The sequence below is a fragment of the Lathyrus oleraceus genome, chromosome 4 (genome assembly GCF_024323335.1).
Source record: "Lathyrus oleraceus cultivar Zhongwan6 chromosome 4, CAAS_Psat_ZW6_1.0, whole genome shotgun sequence".
Lineage (NCBI taxonomy): Eukaryota > Viridiplantae > Streptophyta > Magnoliopsida > Fabales > Fabaceae > Lathyrus > Lathyrus oleraceus.
Window position 1 is genome coordinate 497,218,141 of NC_066582.1, and position 16,049 is coordinate 497,234,189.

General features: G+C 33.3%; 1 protein-coding gene and 1 long non-coding RNA gene across 3 annotated transcripts; both read left to right on the forward strand.

The window, feature by feature from the left end:
• LOC127076761 (uncharacterized) lies at positions 1 to 5,585 on the forward strand. 2 transcript variants are annotated; one of them, XR_007786867.1, is made up of 6 exons: positions 1 to 31; positions 172 to 392; positions 639 to 703; positions 1,003 to 1,057; positions 5,324 to 5,407; positions 5,497 to 5,585. It is a non-coding gene; the product is annotated as an uncharacterized LOC127076761 (long non-coding RNA). The 2 variants fall into 2 exon arrangements; XR_007786866.1 differs by lacking the exon at positions 1 to 31 and having other exon boundaries at positions 68 to 392.
• A 2,486-nt stretch (positions 5,586 to 8,071) lies between these two features.
• Positions 8,072 to 9,769, forward strand: LOC127076763 (WAT1-related protein At4g30420). Its single transcript, XM_051018537.1, has 7 exons — positions 8,072 to 8,246; positions 8,333 to 8,401; positions 8,490 to 8,606; positions 8,696 to 8,933; positions 9,020 to 9,178; positions 9,264 to 9,415; positions 9,521 to 9,769. The coding sequence occupies exons 1-7, from the start codon at positions 8,074 to 8,076 to the stop codon at positions 9,717 to 9,719; spliced, it is 1,107 nt and encodes a 368-aa protein (XP_050874494.1). The 5' UTR covers positions 8,072 to 8,073; the 3' UTR covers positions 9,720 to 9,769.
• Positions 9,770 to 16,049: the final 6,280 nt, after the last annotated feature.

Consider the following 16,049-nt stretch of genomic DNA (forward strand, 5'->3'; position numbering starts at 1 on the left):
AGATCTTTCACTCTTTCATTCCAGTTACAATGTGATTAATTGTTTCCTTCCCATATTCTCTAATGTTTTCACACACTCTCCGTTAAATCACTCTTAGTTAGGATTTTTTAATTAGGGTTTCTGAATCTAAGGTTTTTAATTTAGGGTTTATGATGATTGTTGTTGTTACAGGTGATTAAAGGCTTTGGACCAGTTCTCTCACTCTACAGGTGATTAGAGTTTGTGTTTTTTTTGCTTATATTGTTGTTGTTTCGATGAATCTCTTTGTTCTCTCTAACTCTCTAACTTAAAAACTTGATTTGTGCATAATATTTGATTACTTTGGGTTGATCTTTGGAAACTGGAATGTGACTTTTGCTACCCCTGCATGAACCGTGATTTTTGGAACTTAGGTAAAGACACAACTCATGATTTTGCTCTATTTTCACTCTGTTCCTTCATCTCTTTCCCGCAACATAAGCTACTATACATTATGCTTTGTTAGTTGTTTGAAATATTGAGTTTTATGTCGGTTTCTTTTTTGGTTTATGTTAGAAATATTGAGTTTTATGTCAGTTTTTTTTCCTGCTATGTTATCTGATATTTCATGTATCCGATTTTCTGCGATCCGCTATTAATAACAATTAAACTGGTTGTAGTTGCAGGTGATATTTCAGTTCTCATATCAGTGGCTAGTCTTGCCTTGGCAAATTAAACAAATAAGGTATCATAGTCTTACATGTTTCTATCAAAAGTCTTACATGTTTCTTTTTAATTCTTAATAAGCTCATATGATTGAAAACAATTTAAGTCTTACTCATTACTTCATATGGTGTATTGGTTACCCACTGTCCATGAGAAAGGAGGTGTGCCATGTATTATTGTGTGCAAAATAGGTTTTAAAATAGTGCAGTATTATAACCCTTCCATTAATTGTTTATAAATTTTACATTAATACATTGATGGCAATAATATGTATTACCTAATGATGTTATTGATGTTATTGATATTTGATTTGGATAGATGGATCAACGTCAAAGTAGCACGGAAAGAGTCTTAGAGCAAGAGCAATGCAATTGTAAGTGTATTTGACTTCGTGTCTTTGAAATATGAATTGGGACTGCTATATAACTGCTATATGAATTGGGACTGCTATATAACTGCTATATGGATTGGGACTGCTATATAACTTCGTGTCTTTGAAATATGAATTGGGACTGCTATATGAATCGGGACTGCTATATAACTGCTATATGAATTGGGACTGCTATATGAATTGGGACTGCTATATAACTTCGTGTCTTTGAAATATGAATTGGGACTGCTATATATCTGCTATATGAATTGAGACTGCTATATAACTGCTATATGAATTGGGACTGCTATATAACTGCTATATGAATTGGGCTTGTTAAGTCACTGTTTGTAGAATTGGGACTGTTAAGTCACTTTTTTGAGAAGTCACTGTTTTGAATATGAAGTGCATATGAATTGGGACTGTTAAGTCACTGTTTTGAGAAGTATGTAATATTTTGCTATGGCATTAGAAGATTTGCATAGGTTTATGCGTTTTTATACTAATATGCCTCAACTTTGGCTTTTTGTTTTAGTTGGTTTAGAAGGTATCTCGTGCATTGCATGATTTTTCAAAGTCATAAAAAACATTGAGATGGTATAAGTTGAAAATGAGGATATGCATGATTAGATTTGAAATTTAAAACATGAGATATTTAAATAATTGTCATTCATAGAAACAAGATACAAAACTAAGCCATTCTTCAGTACACGTCCTTCAATTTAATGGATTCATGTGGATTTGGGGGGTTGAGTGTCAAGGATTTCAACTTTGTAAATTAATTATTTATCAAAAAAAATGTGGATTCATGTGGATACTGTTCTGTTATGTATACTGCTATGTATACTGTTCTTTTATGCATAACTGCTATTTACTACTATGTATAACTGCTATGCATAACTGCTATTTACTGTTATGCATAACTGCTATGTATACTGATATAACTGCTATTGCTATAACATTGCTATAACTGCTATTTGCCAACACTGTGCTATCACTGCTATTTGCCAGCACTTCTATTGTTGTCTCTGTTTTATGAATTGGAACCGTTATTTGTTGATTGGTAGTTCTTGATTGGCTCCTTCGTTATTTCAGTGACTGGTGAGCCTAATCAAAATCTACCAATTAATGAAGTAGGTTCAGCTATGCAACCTATAAAGAAGAGGAAATCTAGTGCAAGTGGTTCTAGGCAAACATCTGCTTGCTGGGAACATTTTATTAGATTACCCAATGACCTAGTTGATGCACCCACTGCAGCCTGCAAACACTGCCATAAAAAATACTTGTGTGACCCTAGGACTCACGACACCACTAATTTGAACCACCATATTTTAAAATGTTCTAAGAAGCCCTTTGTCGTGTCAACTGACTCCACACAAACTATTCTAACATACCCAAGTGTAGATGGTAAACTGGTTCAAGTTAGCTCTAGATTTGACAAGAAAGCTTGTAGAAGTGCTTTGTCAGTTTTTGTAGTTCTAGATGAGCAGCCATTTAATGCAGTAGAGGGTGAAGGGTTTAAATTTTATTCCAAAGTAATGCAGTCCCAATTTACCATCCCATCTAGGCGTACGGTACCTAGGGACTGTTTTCAGTTATACTTGGATGAAAAACAAAAGTTAAAGGCCTTTTTTAAGTCTGATTGCAATAGGGTAGCACTTACTACTGATTGCTGAACTTCTATACAAAATCTCAACTACTTGACCCTTACGGTACACTTTGTGGATAACGAATGGAAGTATCAAAAAAGAATTATAAGCTTTACCGTAATTCCAAACCACAAAGGTGAAACTGTAGGTAGGAAGATTGAAGAAGTGTTAAGGGATTGGGGAATTAGGAATGTGTCAACAATAACTGTTGATAATGCCACTTCAAATGATGTTGCTGTGACATATCTAAAGAGAAAAATAGAAAATATAAATGGGTTAATGGGGGATGGAGAGTGTTTTCATATGAGGTGTTCAGCTCACATTTTGAACTTGGTGGTAAATGAGGGTTTGAAAGATAAACATTTATCTGTAACTAGTGTTAGAGATGCTGTTAGATTTGTTAAGTCCTCACCTCATAGGGCAGCCAAGTTTAAAGAATGCATTGAATTTGCTGGAATAACTTACAAAAAATTAGTATGTCTTGATGTTTCAACTCGTTGGAACGTGACATATTTAATGCTAGAGGCTGCAGAGAAGTTTCAACTCGCTTTTGAAAAGCTTGAGGATGAAGAGTCGAGTTATAGGGAGTTCTTTGGAAAAGGTAATCCCCCTAGTAATGATGATTGGGTCATTGCTAGGGCTTTTAGCGCTTTCCTAAAGTTATTCTATGAAGCAACTAAGACTTTTTCCACCTCTCAAAATGTGAGTTTGCATACTTGTTTTCACCAAGTGTCTGCCATTTATTGTGAGTTAAAGCAAGCCACTTTGAACTTAAATGATTTTTTTGCAAGTGTGGGTGGAGATATGATGGAAAAATATAATAGATATTGGGGAAGTCCTGATAAGATGAACAAGATGATATATTTTGGTATTATTCTTGATCCAAGATACAAGTTGAATTACATTGAGTGGGTGTTTAAGGACATGTATGGAGTTGGATCAAAGTTTGGTAGTGACTTGGTAAAATCTATAAAAGAGAATTTACAAAAGTTGTATGATTGGTATAAGCAAGCTTATGACCAAGAACATAATTCCATACAGCCTCTTGGTAGTGGTGGAAATAATGTCTCCAATGATGAAACAAATGCATCTGTTGCCCGTTCATCACTTATGGCTAGAGCCGATGCTTTTGAGCAACATTTAGAGGAGCAAGACTCGATTGATCAACAAAATGAGCTTGAGGTGTATAATTCTAGTAAGTGTGTCAAAAGGGATCCTAACTTTGACATTCTTGTGTGGTGGAAACATAATTCAATCGAATATCCTATTTTATCTACAATGGCTAAAGATAATTTAGCCACACCAGTGTCTACTGTTGCTTCTGAAAGTGCTTTTAGCACAGGAGGGAGAGTCATAGAAACCTATAGGAGTTCTCTAACTGCTGAAATGGCCGAGGCTGTAATTTGCACCCAGAATTGGTTAAGGCCTTCTTTTACCTATTTCAAAGATATGAATCTCATGGAAGATTTTGAGCTTTCAGAAGATATTGTAACAGGTGAATTTATTACTGAATTTTTAATAAATATGATGTAATGTTGTATAATTATGCCTTATTAAAAATTGTTTATTTAATTATTTTAGAGTTTCAAAAAATGTCTTTAGCAGCAAAAGGAGTATCAGGTGTCTCATTATCACAGTCTCAGCCACAACCTTCGGGTTGTGCTTGAAATGGATGTATGTATATCATTATTTACTTATTACTTTATTATTATTTTTGTTAACTAATGTTTATGTTGTCCAATTTTCCAGGTCAACTATGTTTTTTGATTTTTTGGAGTCATGCATGATTTTTTGTTGATGGTGATTCTCCACCTGTTTTACTTCAAATTGAAATATTTCATTTGTTGATATTTGTTTATTAATTAAGGCCTTCTTTTAACTAATGTTTATGTTGTCCAATTTTTCAGGTCAACTATGATTTTTGATTTTTTGGAGTCATGCATGACCTATATATATATATATATATATATATATATATATATATATATATATATATATATATATATATATATATATATATATATATATATATATATATATATATATATATATATATATATATATATATATATATATATGAGTTTTTGGTCAGTAAGTACCATTGATCTAACTTACTGAAGTGATGAAACAGTTTATTATATCAAAGAGTTTTGTTCTCTCTCTTTTGCCAATGGATTTCCATCTGTCAGTAATGCAGTCCTATGTGCTAAAGCTTAAATGCTATTACAAGTAAGCTTGGTTTTCAAATTTCACAGAATTTTCATTAAATTAGTGAAAAAAGTATCAGACAAAAAATTGTGTTTTATTGCGATATGATTTTAGACAGATAAATCTCAAACTCCTATTATATTGTAAGCATATATTTCAATATATTTCAGTATCCACTGCATATTCTTGATTTTGGCATGACTTGTTAGGCTCGTTTTTAATTGAAAAGGCAATATTAATGGCTACCAATTGCCCATATTTAACTTTCATTTGTTAGGCTCATTTTATTACTGTGCTTGATGTCCTGTTTAACTTTCAGTCTGCTTTATGTGCTCAACTTTTAGTTTCATAAACTAAAATTTGGTATTACTTTAATTACTCTAATAATTATATTTGCAATTGATTTTAACAGGAAGCTCTACTAAATGCCTTGAATGATGAGACTCAGAGATTACAAGAACAAGTATATTTTGGACAAATAAAATCTCACACTGATGTAAGTTGTTTGATATGTTAAAATAAACAGGTCTATTCCTACACACTGGTCTTTTGTCTTATCATTTGGACTGTTTTTATCCAATGCAGCAATGGATGATTTGAAGCCCGTGACACATCTTTTTGCCGTTGACATCACTTTAGCGAGTGGGATTAAGTTACTTCGCCAAGGCTTCAATTATCTGGTTAATACTGATTTGCATTTCTTTTAAATATTCTTCTATCTTTTAGCCTGATGACTGTCACTGGTTGGGTGCAGCTCTCGTATGGTTGGGCTTGTTCAGCTATTGCTAAAATCTAATGCCTCAAACAGCTTGATAGAAGATTATGCAGCCTGCCTGCTTGAGGCACGGTCAGAAGAATCTCAGAATGTTGAAAATAATAATAATAATAATAACAATGATGATCCGGGAATTCTTATTCTGCAAGTTCGTCTTCATTCCTTGCATTTGTTTGTTTTCTGTCTTTCCTTTTTTTCATCTTAAAATGCTGTTTATATCTAGCTTCTACATGTTGCAGCTTCTAATTGACAACATCAGCAGGCCAGCTCCAAATATCACTAACTTACTACTTAAATTTGATCTAGATACACCTGTAGAGCGGACAATTTTACAACCTAAATTTTATTACAGGTACTGTCTACTGTCTGTTTCTATTTTAATATCTTGATTCTAGTAAATATAACTGTGATCTTAAAATGTTATCTGCAGTTGCATGAAGGTTATTCTTGATATTCTGGAGAAGCTTTTGAAGCCAGATGTAAATGCATTACTTCATGAATTTAGTTTTCAGGTCAGCTGTAGTTGATCTGTTGGGTAACATATCTAAAGTAGTTGTTAAATTTCAGAGAATTCATAACTAAGTTTTATTTGGAATATTCTATTTTTCATTGATTTCATTGGGAATCACCACTGTATTTAGGAATCTAATCCTGGGCATAGTGCACAGGTTAGGAAAAACAAAATCTAGATCATTCCTCTAACTAACTCTAGTCCTGCGCCGCAGTGCACAAGTTAGATCTAACAGAATCTAGAACCTTCCTAGAATTGACTGTAATCCTGTGCACTATACACAGGTTTGGTCTAACAATACAACCCTTGGGTCTGAATCTGGTGTCAATGCTATCTTTACTAATGGAACGGTAAATCTGTCTTTATCTCCTGCCATATTTTATGTGTCAGTTGTTTATGTGTGTATTCATATTTGATTGGGTTTTTCAAAGAATCTCTGCAAGTCCTCCCTGTGTTAACCTTAGCATATATGTTTTACAGGTTACTTGTCCTATTGACGAGGGCACATTTTTGAGTGCTGATCTGCATCTTCTTGAATCGATAGAGCTTAAAAAGAGGACGAAGCATATTATGGAAATTATTAAACAGTCATTAAACACGTAGTTGTTGATAGCTCAATGTCTATGTATTATTTTCTGCTTTCCATTTCACTCATCTTTCCTCTAAGTTGTGTGTCTGTAAGATTGAGTTTAATTACTTGTCGTACATTAATGGATTCATTAGGCTACATTCTTAAAATTCTCAACTGTGATGTTTTATAAGATTTTGTGTACACTTGATTCTTGGAATGTGCTCTATAGATTGAAAGACTAACAAGTGGTAATAACTGCATATATAAGTTTGTTTTTAACCCAAATAAACCGATAAAACAAACCCGCAATCCGCACAAACCGAACCCGTCCAAACCGTGTTGATATTGGACGGAAATGGACCTTCATATATGAACCGTGGATTGGACTGGGTGAGGATTTTGGGCCCGAAACCGCCTGACCCGACCCGTTGTCCAGCCCTAAGTGATATGTATAAGATTGATTAATACATATCATAACTTGGTTGACAGGTTATCAAATATAAAAACATTTTAAGTAATAAAAAACAAAGCTGGTTAATTAAGTGTAAATATTTGTTAAGACGTTTTATAATTTAATATATAAAAATAGTTAGTATTATGTTTTTTATTGATTAATGGAATTGAGAAAGTGGTTAGTAAATTATCTAAGCGTTTAACAACTTAATTTATATTTTGTGGTTAATGTAATGGTGAAATTGATTAATAATACAATCTTATATTTGCATAATAAAATAATTTTTTTAATATTAAGTTTTATATTAAAAATATAATATGTTTATTTATCTATCTATATCTATCTATATATATTAAATAGTATTTGATGTAAGTATTATGGTATTATTATTTTTAAATAGAAAATAGAAGCACAACCGTTTATTCAACATTTTCCAGTTCCACACTTTGTGCTAATAGTGTTTCCTAGATTGCATAACTTAGGTAAATTTTGATTGGTTTTCAAATACTTAAATAAACCTTCATTCTACAACAAAGTAAATGATAATAATAAAATATGCCAGTGGGAAAACACTTAATATAATGGTAAGACATTTGGTATCAACTTGACCACTTTATTGAATTTTTACAGATTTAATTATATAAATAAACCTTCCAATAACACAATCAAATTCAAATGAGTACACTCTAAATTTCAAAACTATCCTAATATATATTATTAAAATTGGTCGATTTGGGCAACTTACGCCCATATATTCCTGTTCCCTACACGTCTGTGCCTGTATATATATATAATAAATTTCTTCTCTTCTCTTCATGCATAACAGAGAAGAAAATATGGCAAGTTCTAACATGGAATACTATCTTCCAATAATGGTTATGTTGTTCTTACAGTTTATATTTGCAGGTATGACTCTTGGCACAAGAATTGCTCTTTTGGAGGGTTTGAGCCCAAGAGTTTTTGTTGTTTACCGTAGTGCTTTTGCAACCATTGTTCTTGCTCCTCTTGCTTATTTATCATCAAGGTACTGTAAGTGTAATATAAACTCATTCTTTATTACTATTATCTCTTAAACTTATTGTAAATATTAATTTGTTTTTTTTTTAACAGGAGAAACTCTTGTTCATGTTCCTTAAATTTAAGGAGTTTTTGCTTGATATTCATCGCCTCTCTAATTGGGTTTGTTTCTATTCTATAGTAATATATGACATTGATTAGAAGTAATTTCACTCTTTTATTTAGTTGTTTCTTTTGGTATATGTTGCAGCATTACATTGTACCAAAACTTATATTTTGAGGGACTATATCTTGCTTCATCTTCAGTTGCAAGTGCCATTTCCAATCTTCTTCCAGCCATCACGTTTGTAATAGCAGCTTTTGTAGGGTAATTACTTACTACTACACTAACCAGAACCTATTTCTGTTACTCAAACAAAATGTGATTCCTCTAAATTGAGATTTTATGTATTACAGAATGGAGAGAGTGAATATTCGAAGTTTGAGAAGTATAGCAAAAATAGTTGGGACAATTATATGCGTAACCGGAGCAGTGTCCATTGCATTGTTGAAGGGTCCAAAGCTACTAAATGCAGAAAACTTACCTTCAAAATCATTCATAGGTTTATCCTTAGAAAGTGATGAAAATTGGTTGCTTGGATGTTTGTTTCTTTTAGGAAGCATTGTTGCCTGGTCAATTTTTCTCATTTTGCAGGTAGATTAAAACCATCAAAATGTTTCTCTTTGTATCTATCTATCTATATATTTATATAACCTTTCCTTCGTTTCTATCTTCGTCAGGTTCCAGCTTATGAAAGTCATCCAAATTATATATCACTCTCAGCCTGGTTGTGTTTCATGGCAACATTACAATCAGCAGTAGTGACATTATTCATTGAGCAAGACCTAAATGCATGGAAGATTACTTCTATACTTGAACTTGGATGTTCTTTATATGCAGTACGTGAATGATAAAAATATTTAATTATATGTCATAGATTATTACATCATAAGCAACATTATTAATAATTAATATATTTCGCAGGGAATTATGGGATCTGCAGTAACATTTTGTCTCCAAGCATGGTGCATTTCAAGGAGAGGACCTCTTTTCTATGCAATGTTTATTCCTGTCTTCACAATAATTTGTACTGTATTGGCTGCTTTGTTGCTTCATGAGGAAATATACATTGGAAGGTACTAATAATATTTAAGATCCTTAACACAAGTTGAACTATAGCTGATTTTTTCAACCAATATTATTAATATAACTAAATGATCTTTCTGCTTCATGTGTGTCAGCTTGATAGGTGCGATTGGGGTGATCATTGGATTGTCTATTGTGCTATGGGGTAAGGCTAAAGATATAGTTGATGTCAAAGAGAAGACAGATTCGAAATCTATGATTAATGAGATAGAGGAAGTGAAGTTTTTGATAAATGAATCCTATGAAAAGGAACATTCTAAGAGTGATTTGAAAGAACCTCTCTTACCCTGTTAGAACAAATAAACACCTCATCACAATAGATTGTTTGATTGTAACACTTGAGTTTTGAGTGATCCACTAAAAATTGTATGTAAAAGTAATTTTGTTTATTAAATTTTTTATGATTTTTCTTTTTTTGTATGAGAGATTTTGTATAATAAATTACAAAGTGCAAGTGAAAATATAGCATTTGAGTTTGGAGATGGTTTTTCAATAACACATGTATGCCTGTTGTTTTACATTATGAAACTCTAGACGAAGGAGTTGGAGCGGTAGATATTATGTAAGCGGCTAACACATGTGTTTGGTGTATTTCTTTTCGAAGGAGTTGAAACTTCCCCCTCCAGTAAATCCCCAACCATGGTGTTAATCAGGGAGTGTGAAGTTTTGTTGGCTATCTCCGAGAGAAGATGGAGAAGATGATAATGAAGAAGGTGTGATCCGGGTTAGTTTTATTGGGGTCCACGGTGGGCGTCACTGCACTTGTCAAAAAGTACACGGGTGTGTGATATCCATGTGCGAGTAGAGGATACTCAAAGACATTTGTAGTTAAGGGTGATTAGGGCTTGCTCACGGTGGTGAGAGACATTGTCTGATAGTATTTGTGGGTTATGGAGAGAGCAATCTCACGTGAGGTGACAAGCTCTGTATTATGTAAGTATACTGAGGGTATACTGATCTGTCCTCCTTTCTTGTTAGGGAAGAGGTATTTATAGAGACACTTAGGTCTAGGAATTTCTAGGGACTGATAACCGCCAACTCAATTAATGGTGGACCGTTGAACCTCTATTTCATAGGAGGACGTGGATCATCCAGTTGAGTATGACTTCCCTCTAACCGAGAAACGTCTTTTCCCACGTTTCCCATGATTGGGGAGAAATTGGACACTTAGGGCGAGATTATTCCTAATGGCGGGCGACGTACATGCGTCACCCATCCTAAAAGTCACAACTCTCCCGCCCTTACTAGGCCCTTCACAAATATACCACTACATATATGTAGTTAAGCTTTATTATCACCTACGACAATAATGATGCCTATGGACTATTGTGTGAGTAGAATGATGATTGTATCTCACAGGTCAAGAATATGAGATATCAAGTCTTCACATAGGTATAAACATTAGTAGTAATATTTCTACAAGTTTGACCCACCATGAGAATACTACATAGTGTGTTATGTATGTATCCTAATTTATCTTCATAGTGATAATGTTGTATGTCACTCTTCGACTTGAAACCACTATGGACCCTAGATGTGAAGTCAATTACTTTATTGTCTTTCAATTGTTGTCTATAATAAGATGACCATAAATATGGTTGATGGGTACTCCAAAAATAATGATGAGGAACATGAGTGACCTAGATGGGATTTTTCCATTCTACATATACAGGAGTAATATTTATGGCCCCTTGGTCAAGGATAACTATTGTATTGGTCAAAAAGTACGTGTGTGCATGTCACCCCACGAAGGAAAGGGATGCTCTAAGGTCTTAATAAATATATTACGATATATGGTGGTTAAGGATTGTCGCGGCGACAAGAAACCCCATATGGTGGTGTTCTACGCTGGTTTAGAGGTCTTGTTCACGTGAGGTGAGAGAATTTGTTCTTGAATGACATGCTTGGGTATAAGTGTATGTGGGTGTGATATACATGGGTTAAGATCTGTCCCTTTTCTTACATGGGGGAGAAGTATTTATAATATCCTTTTGGGCCTAGGTTTTGGGTAGCCCTTAGAGGCGGCTACCGCTCCCTCATGATCAGAGGATGTTTTTTAACGACCTAATCTTCAGGGGGTAGTGGTAGACCCCCTATTATTTGACTAACGACATTACACACATCATCTGTGCCAAAAACGATCCCTCTGTCTTTACGGGGACATTGCATGGGCGACACAACTTCTGGGCGTGGACGCCCTTGTTTAGGATACTTATAAATATAACACCACATAGTCTCTCAAGCACAAGGGCTTTGTGAAGGGCAAAGTGTTTTCAAGGTGTTTTTAATTTGTGGGATATGCCCATCTCCCTTCAGCCAGTCCCTTAGGTGAATGTGACTATTTATTTAAAGGGTGACTCCATCAGCTTGGGGAAAGTCCCTCAACCAAAGGGGACTATGTATTTAAAGGGAAAGTCCATCAGATTTGGGTGAGTCCCTTAGCTGAAGGGGACTATTTATTTAAAGGGAGAGTTCCTCAACTTTTAGCGAGTCACTCAACGAATGGTACTATTTATATAAAGGGTGAGTCCATCAACTTTGGGCGAGTCCATCAGCTAAAGGGTATTGAAACAAGTTTGGTTCTACATCTAAAATTCTTGATTTTTGATGATAACAAATTATAAAGAACAATTTTGTACTCTAATAGTTTGTTAAGTGAACAAAATCTGAACAAGCCAGATGCTGAAGCTGACTCTGAACAAGCTAGATGCTGGATAAAGCTGAATATGAATAGGCCAGATGCTGGATAAAACAGACTCTGAATAAGCGAGACGTTGAACAAAGATGGACAAAACAAACTCTAGATAAGGCAGACTCTAGCTTTGGATGGAAACTCTAGATAAAGAGACTCTAGATTATAGACTTCATCGGACTCTCAACTCTGGACACCATCAGATTCTGAACCAAGGTTATAATATGAAGAAGTGCTAAACTAAAAGTCAACTCTAGATAACCTAGTTAACTCTTATGAAAAGTCAACCCAAATTACTCTAATAAATTCAAAGCCTCATATTCACTAGACTCTAAAGTCTATCTTCAAAGCTCTGAACTTTGATTAAGCTTCAAATCATCTCAAATACGAAGCCAATGATTTAGAGAATAATGATTGAAAGAATATTCCTGATAATCGTACATTCGAGCGCAAAAATTAAATGTTTCCTTTAAAGGACAAATATGCTGGAATTATTGAGGAATGTACTACCAACGGTACACAAATCTACCTCATACCACTATTACAGTTGTGGAATTGAATAAGTTTCCAATTATATCCTCCAACGACACTATTCATCATCTATACAAAGAGGACGAAGAAACTGTGAAAATTAACGAAACAAAATACACAACAATACTGAAGTGACAACAACAAAAAGAAAAGAACAACACACTCACTACCCTTAGAGATTTTCATTTGTATATATTTTTCTTAAGTGGAAACTTTGAATTTCATTGTGTGTATCTTCTTGTTAAGAACAATTCTTATAAACACATATCTTTATATTGTAACTTTGAGTCATTCCTTGAGGACTAAGTTTAGTCTGTAGCCTCAAGAAGTCATTGAGAGTTAGTCTTTGAGTTTTTCCTTGTAGGACTAAGTTTAATCAGTAGCCTTGAGAAGTCATTTACAATTGGTATTTGAGTTTGTAATCTGATTGATTAGTGGATTAAGTCCTTTTGATAAGGCAAAATCACTCTGACGAGTGGACTGGATTAACCTAGTTAATGGCGAACCAGTATAAAAATCATTGTGTATTTTTATCTTTGTTGTTTATGTCATTGGTTTGGGAAAAGTTTTCATATCAAAAACCCAATTCAAACCCCCCTTCTTGTGTTTCTTGTACCTTTAATTTGCATCATAGGTCCTATTCTGGTATTGACTCTTTCGTGTCAAACACTTAACCATGTTAGATAAAGATCCTCTTTTAGAAACACAATATGACACCCACAAACAACAATGTTAAAGATCATCACTATGCTAAACCTCCAATATTTGAGGGAGAAAAGTTTGACTATTGGAAAGATAGAATCAAAAGTTTCTTCCTTGGGTATGATTCATATCTATGTGATATGGTAATGGATAGTCACACACATTATATGGATTCAAATGGTATAAAGCTTGAAAGAAACAAGATGGATAAACAACATAAGAAAAACAACAAGAACCATTACAGACCAAGAACAATCTTGTTGAATGTTATTTCTTATATTGGGTATGGAAAAATTACAAATAGAGACTCAACAAATTCTAAATTTGATTATTTGAGGATGACTCATGAAGAAGATGAGCAAGTAAAGAAACTAAGGCTCTGGCCTTGATCCAGAAGTATGAAGCCTTCAAATGTAAGAAAATGAAACTATTATGATATGTTCTCAAGGTTTCAGACTCTTGTTACTACCTTGAAGGTTTTGAACAATGGCTACGCAACCACATATCATGTAAAGAAAATCATCAGAAGCCTTCTAATGAAATGGAGGCCAATGGTGACAACACTCAAGGTGTCAAAGGATCTGAATAACACAACTATGGAAGAGCTTGTAATCTCTTTAAGGAGTCATTAGATCGAGCTAGAAGAGGATGAGCCCCAAAGGAAAGGGAAGTTTGTGGCTTTGAAGTCTAAAGGCAAGTCTGAAAAGACTAAATCACTTCAAACTGAAGAAGAAGAGTCTGAAGAAGGTTCTGATGAAGAGGACGAGTTGTCTCTACTATCCAGAAGGGTCAACCAACTCTGGAAACAAAGGCAAAGTAAGTCTAGAGGCTATATAAGACCAGGTGGACACTCTGAGTCAACCTCTGGGAAGAGAAAGTCTGGAGCTGACAAAGAGGTTACCTGCTTTGAATGCAAAGAGCCAGGTCACTACAAAAATGAGTGTTCCAAACTCAACAAAGAAAAGTCTAAGAAGAAATTCTTCAAAGAGAAGAAGAAAGGGAAAATGGAAACATGTGATAACTCTGACTCTTCCGAGGATGAATCTAAAGAAGAGCCGGAAAATATGAAACTTATGGCTAGCACTGAAGCCTCTGAATCAGATTCAGACTCTAAAGAGGTATTTTCTCATCTAACTCGTTCTGAACTTGAATTAGCTTTAGTTGAAATTCTTGAAAAGAGTCTAAAACTCCAAAAATGATAAAAGAATCTGAAACAGATTCTGGATCTCATAGTGAGCTGATAAAAGAAAATTCTATTTTTAAAGAGAGAATTGACAATTTAGAAAAAGAAAACTCTTCTCTCAAAAGCAAGAATGAAAAACTTGATTCTTTCATCAGCTCCTATGAATTATGGGCGTGTTTCAAAGAAATATGAAACATCTTTTCAAAACTTTCTAGCTAGAAACATAGATAGAAGTAAGATGGCTTCCATGGTCTATGGAATAAGTAAAACACACACGCACACATGCACGCTCACGCGCGCGCACACAAACAATATCATTATATATATATATATATATATATATATATATATATATATATATATATATATATATATATATATAATAAAAATATTCAATACTTTAATTAATTTATTTTTTTATAAAAATAATTCAAGATATGTAATATAAAGTAATTCAACACTTAAATTTAATATATTTGACAAATAAGTTTTCTTCATATTTTCAAAAATGCTAAGTAACAAATAATTTAAATATAGTAGAAGTGATTTTTAACTCATTGTTTATAAGTTAAATTTTTTAAAAATTATATCTTAAAATTAATTTTATAAAAGGTTATTCAAAATGATTTTAAGTTTATGTAATTTTTTGAAAATTTGATATCTAAAATAATTTAAAACAAATAGTATTTTAAGAAAAAATCTTTCAATCTAATTTTTTATTTGAAACTTTGTAAATTTTAAAAAATATATATATAATATTATAAAAAGCTTGCATACATATAAACATAGTATTTTATTAGGAAAGCAAAGCTGTGAGGTTTACATAAGAACTACTAAGCTTCTCCTCTTCATACATAACATAAGCCTGTTGTTTTGTAAAAGAAAAAATGGCAAGTTTGAACATGGAATACTATCTTCCAATAATAGTTATGGTGGTCATACAATTTATATTTTCAGGTATGACTCTTTGGAACAGAGTTGCCCTTGTGGAGGGTTTGAGTCCAAGAGTATTTGTAGTCTATCGTCATGCTCTTGCAACCATTTTTCTTGCTCCCATTGCTTATATATCTTCAAGGTAATACTTTATAATTCTTTGTCATTATTATTTCTTAATTACTCTATCTTAACTTTCTTATCATCTCAAGTGTGTTAATGAATTGTTATGTTTCATTCTTTTTTGACAGGAGAAACTCTACCTCGTGTAGCTTAAATTTAAGGAGTTTTTGCTTGATATTCATCACCTCACTAATTGGGTTTGTTCTTAAACTTGCATCTCGTCTCACTAACTATAAGAAATATAATTCATAAATTTGTATTTCTCAATATTTAGTATGTAAATTTTGTCTATGTAGTTTTTAGAACAAAATAACAAATGATATTGTAATTTACATTTGCTAAGTTTTGAGATTGATTGGTATATTTCACTCTTTACGTTGCAGTATTACATTGAATCAAAATTTATTTTCTGAGGGTCTATATCTATCTTCTTCTTCAACTACAAGTGCCATGACCAATC

Excerpts from the sequence above, each read along its gene's own strand:
- LOC127076763 (XM_051018537.1), top strand. The coding sequence starts at position 8,074 with ATGGAATACTATCTTCCAATAATGGTTATGTTGTTCTTACAGTTTATA. Across the intron at positions 9,179-9,263 it reads TTGGATGTTCTTTATATGCA|GGAATTATGGGATCTGCAGT; the intron begins GTACGTGAATGA and ends TATATTTCGCAG. Across the intron at positions 9,416-9,520 it reads GAGGAAATATACATTGGAAG|CTTGATAGGTGCGATTGGGG; the intron begins GTACTAATAATA and ends CATGTGTGTCAG.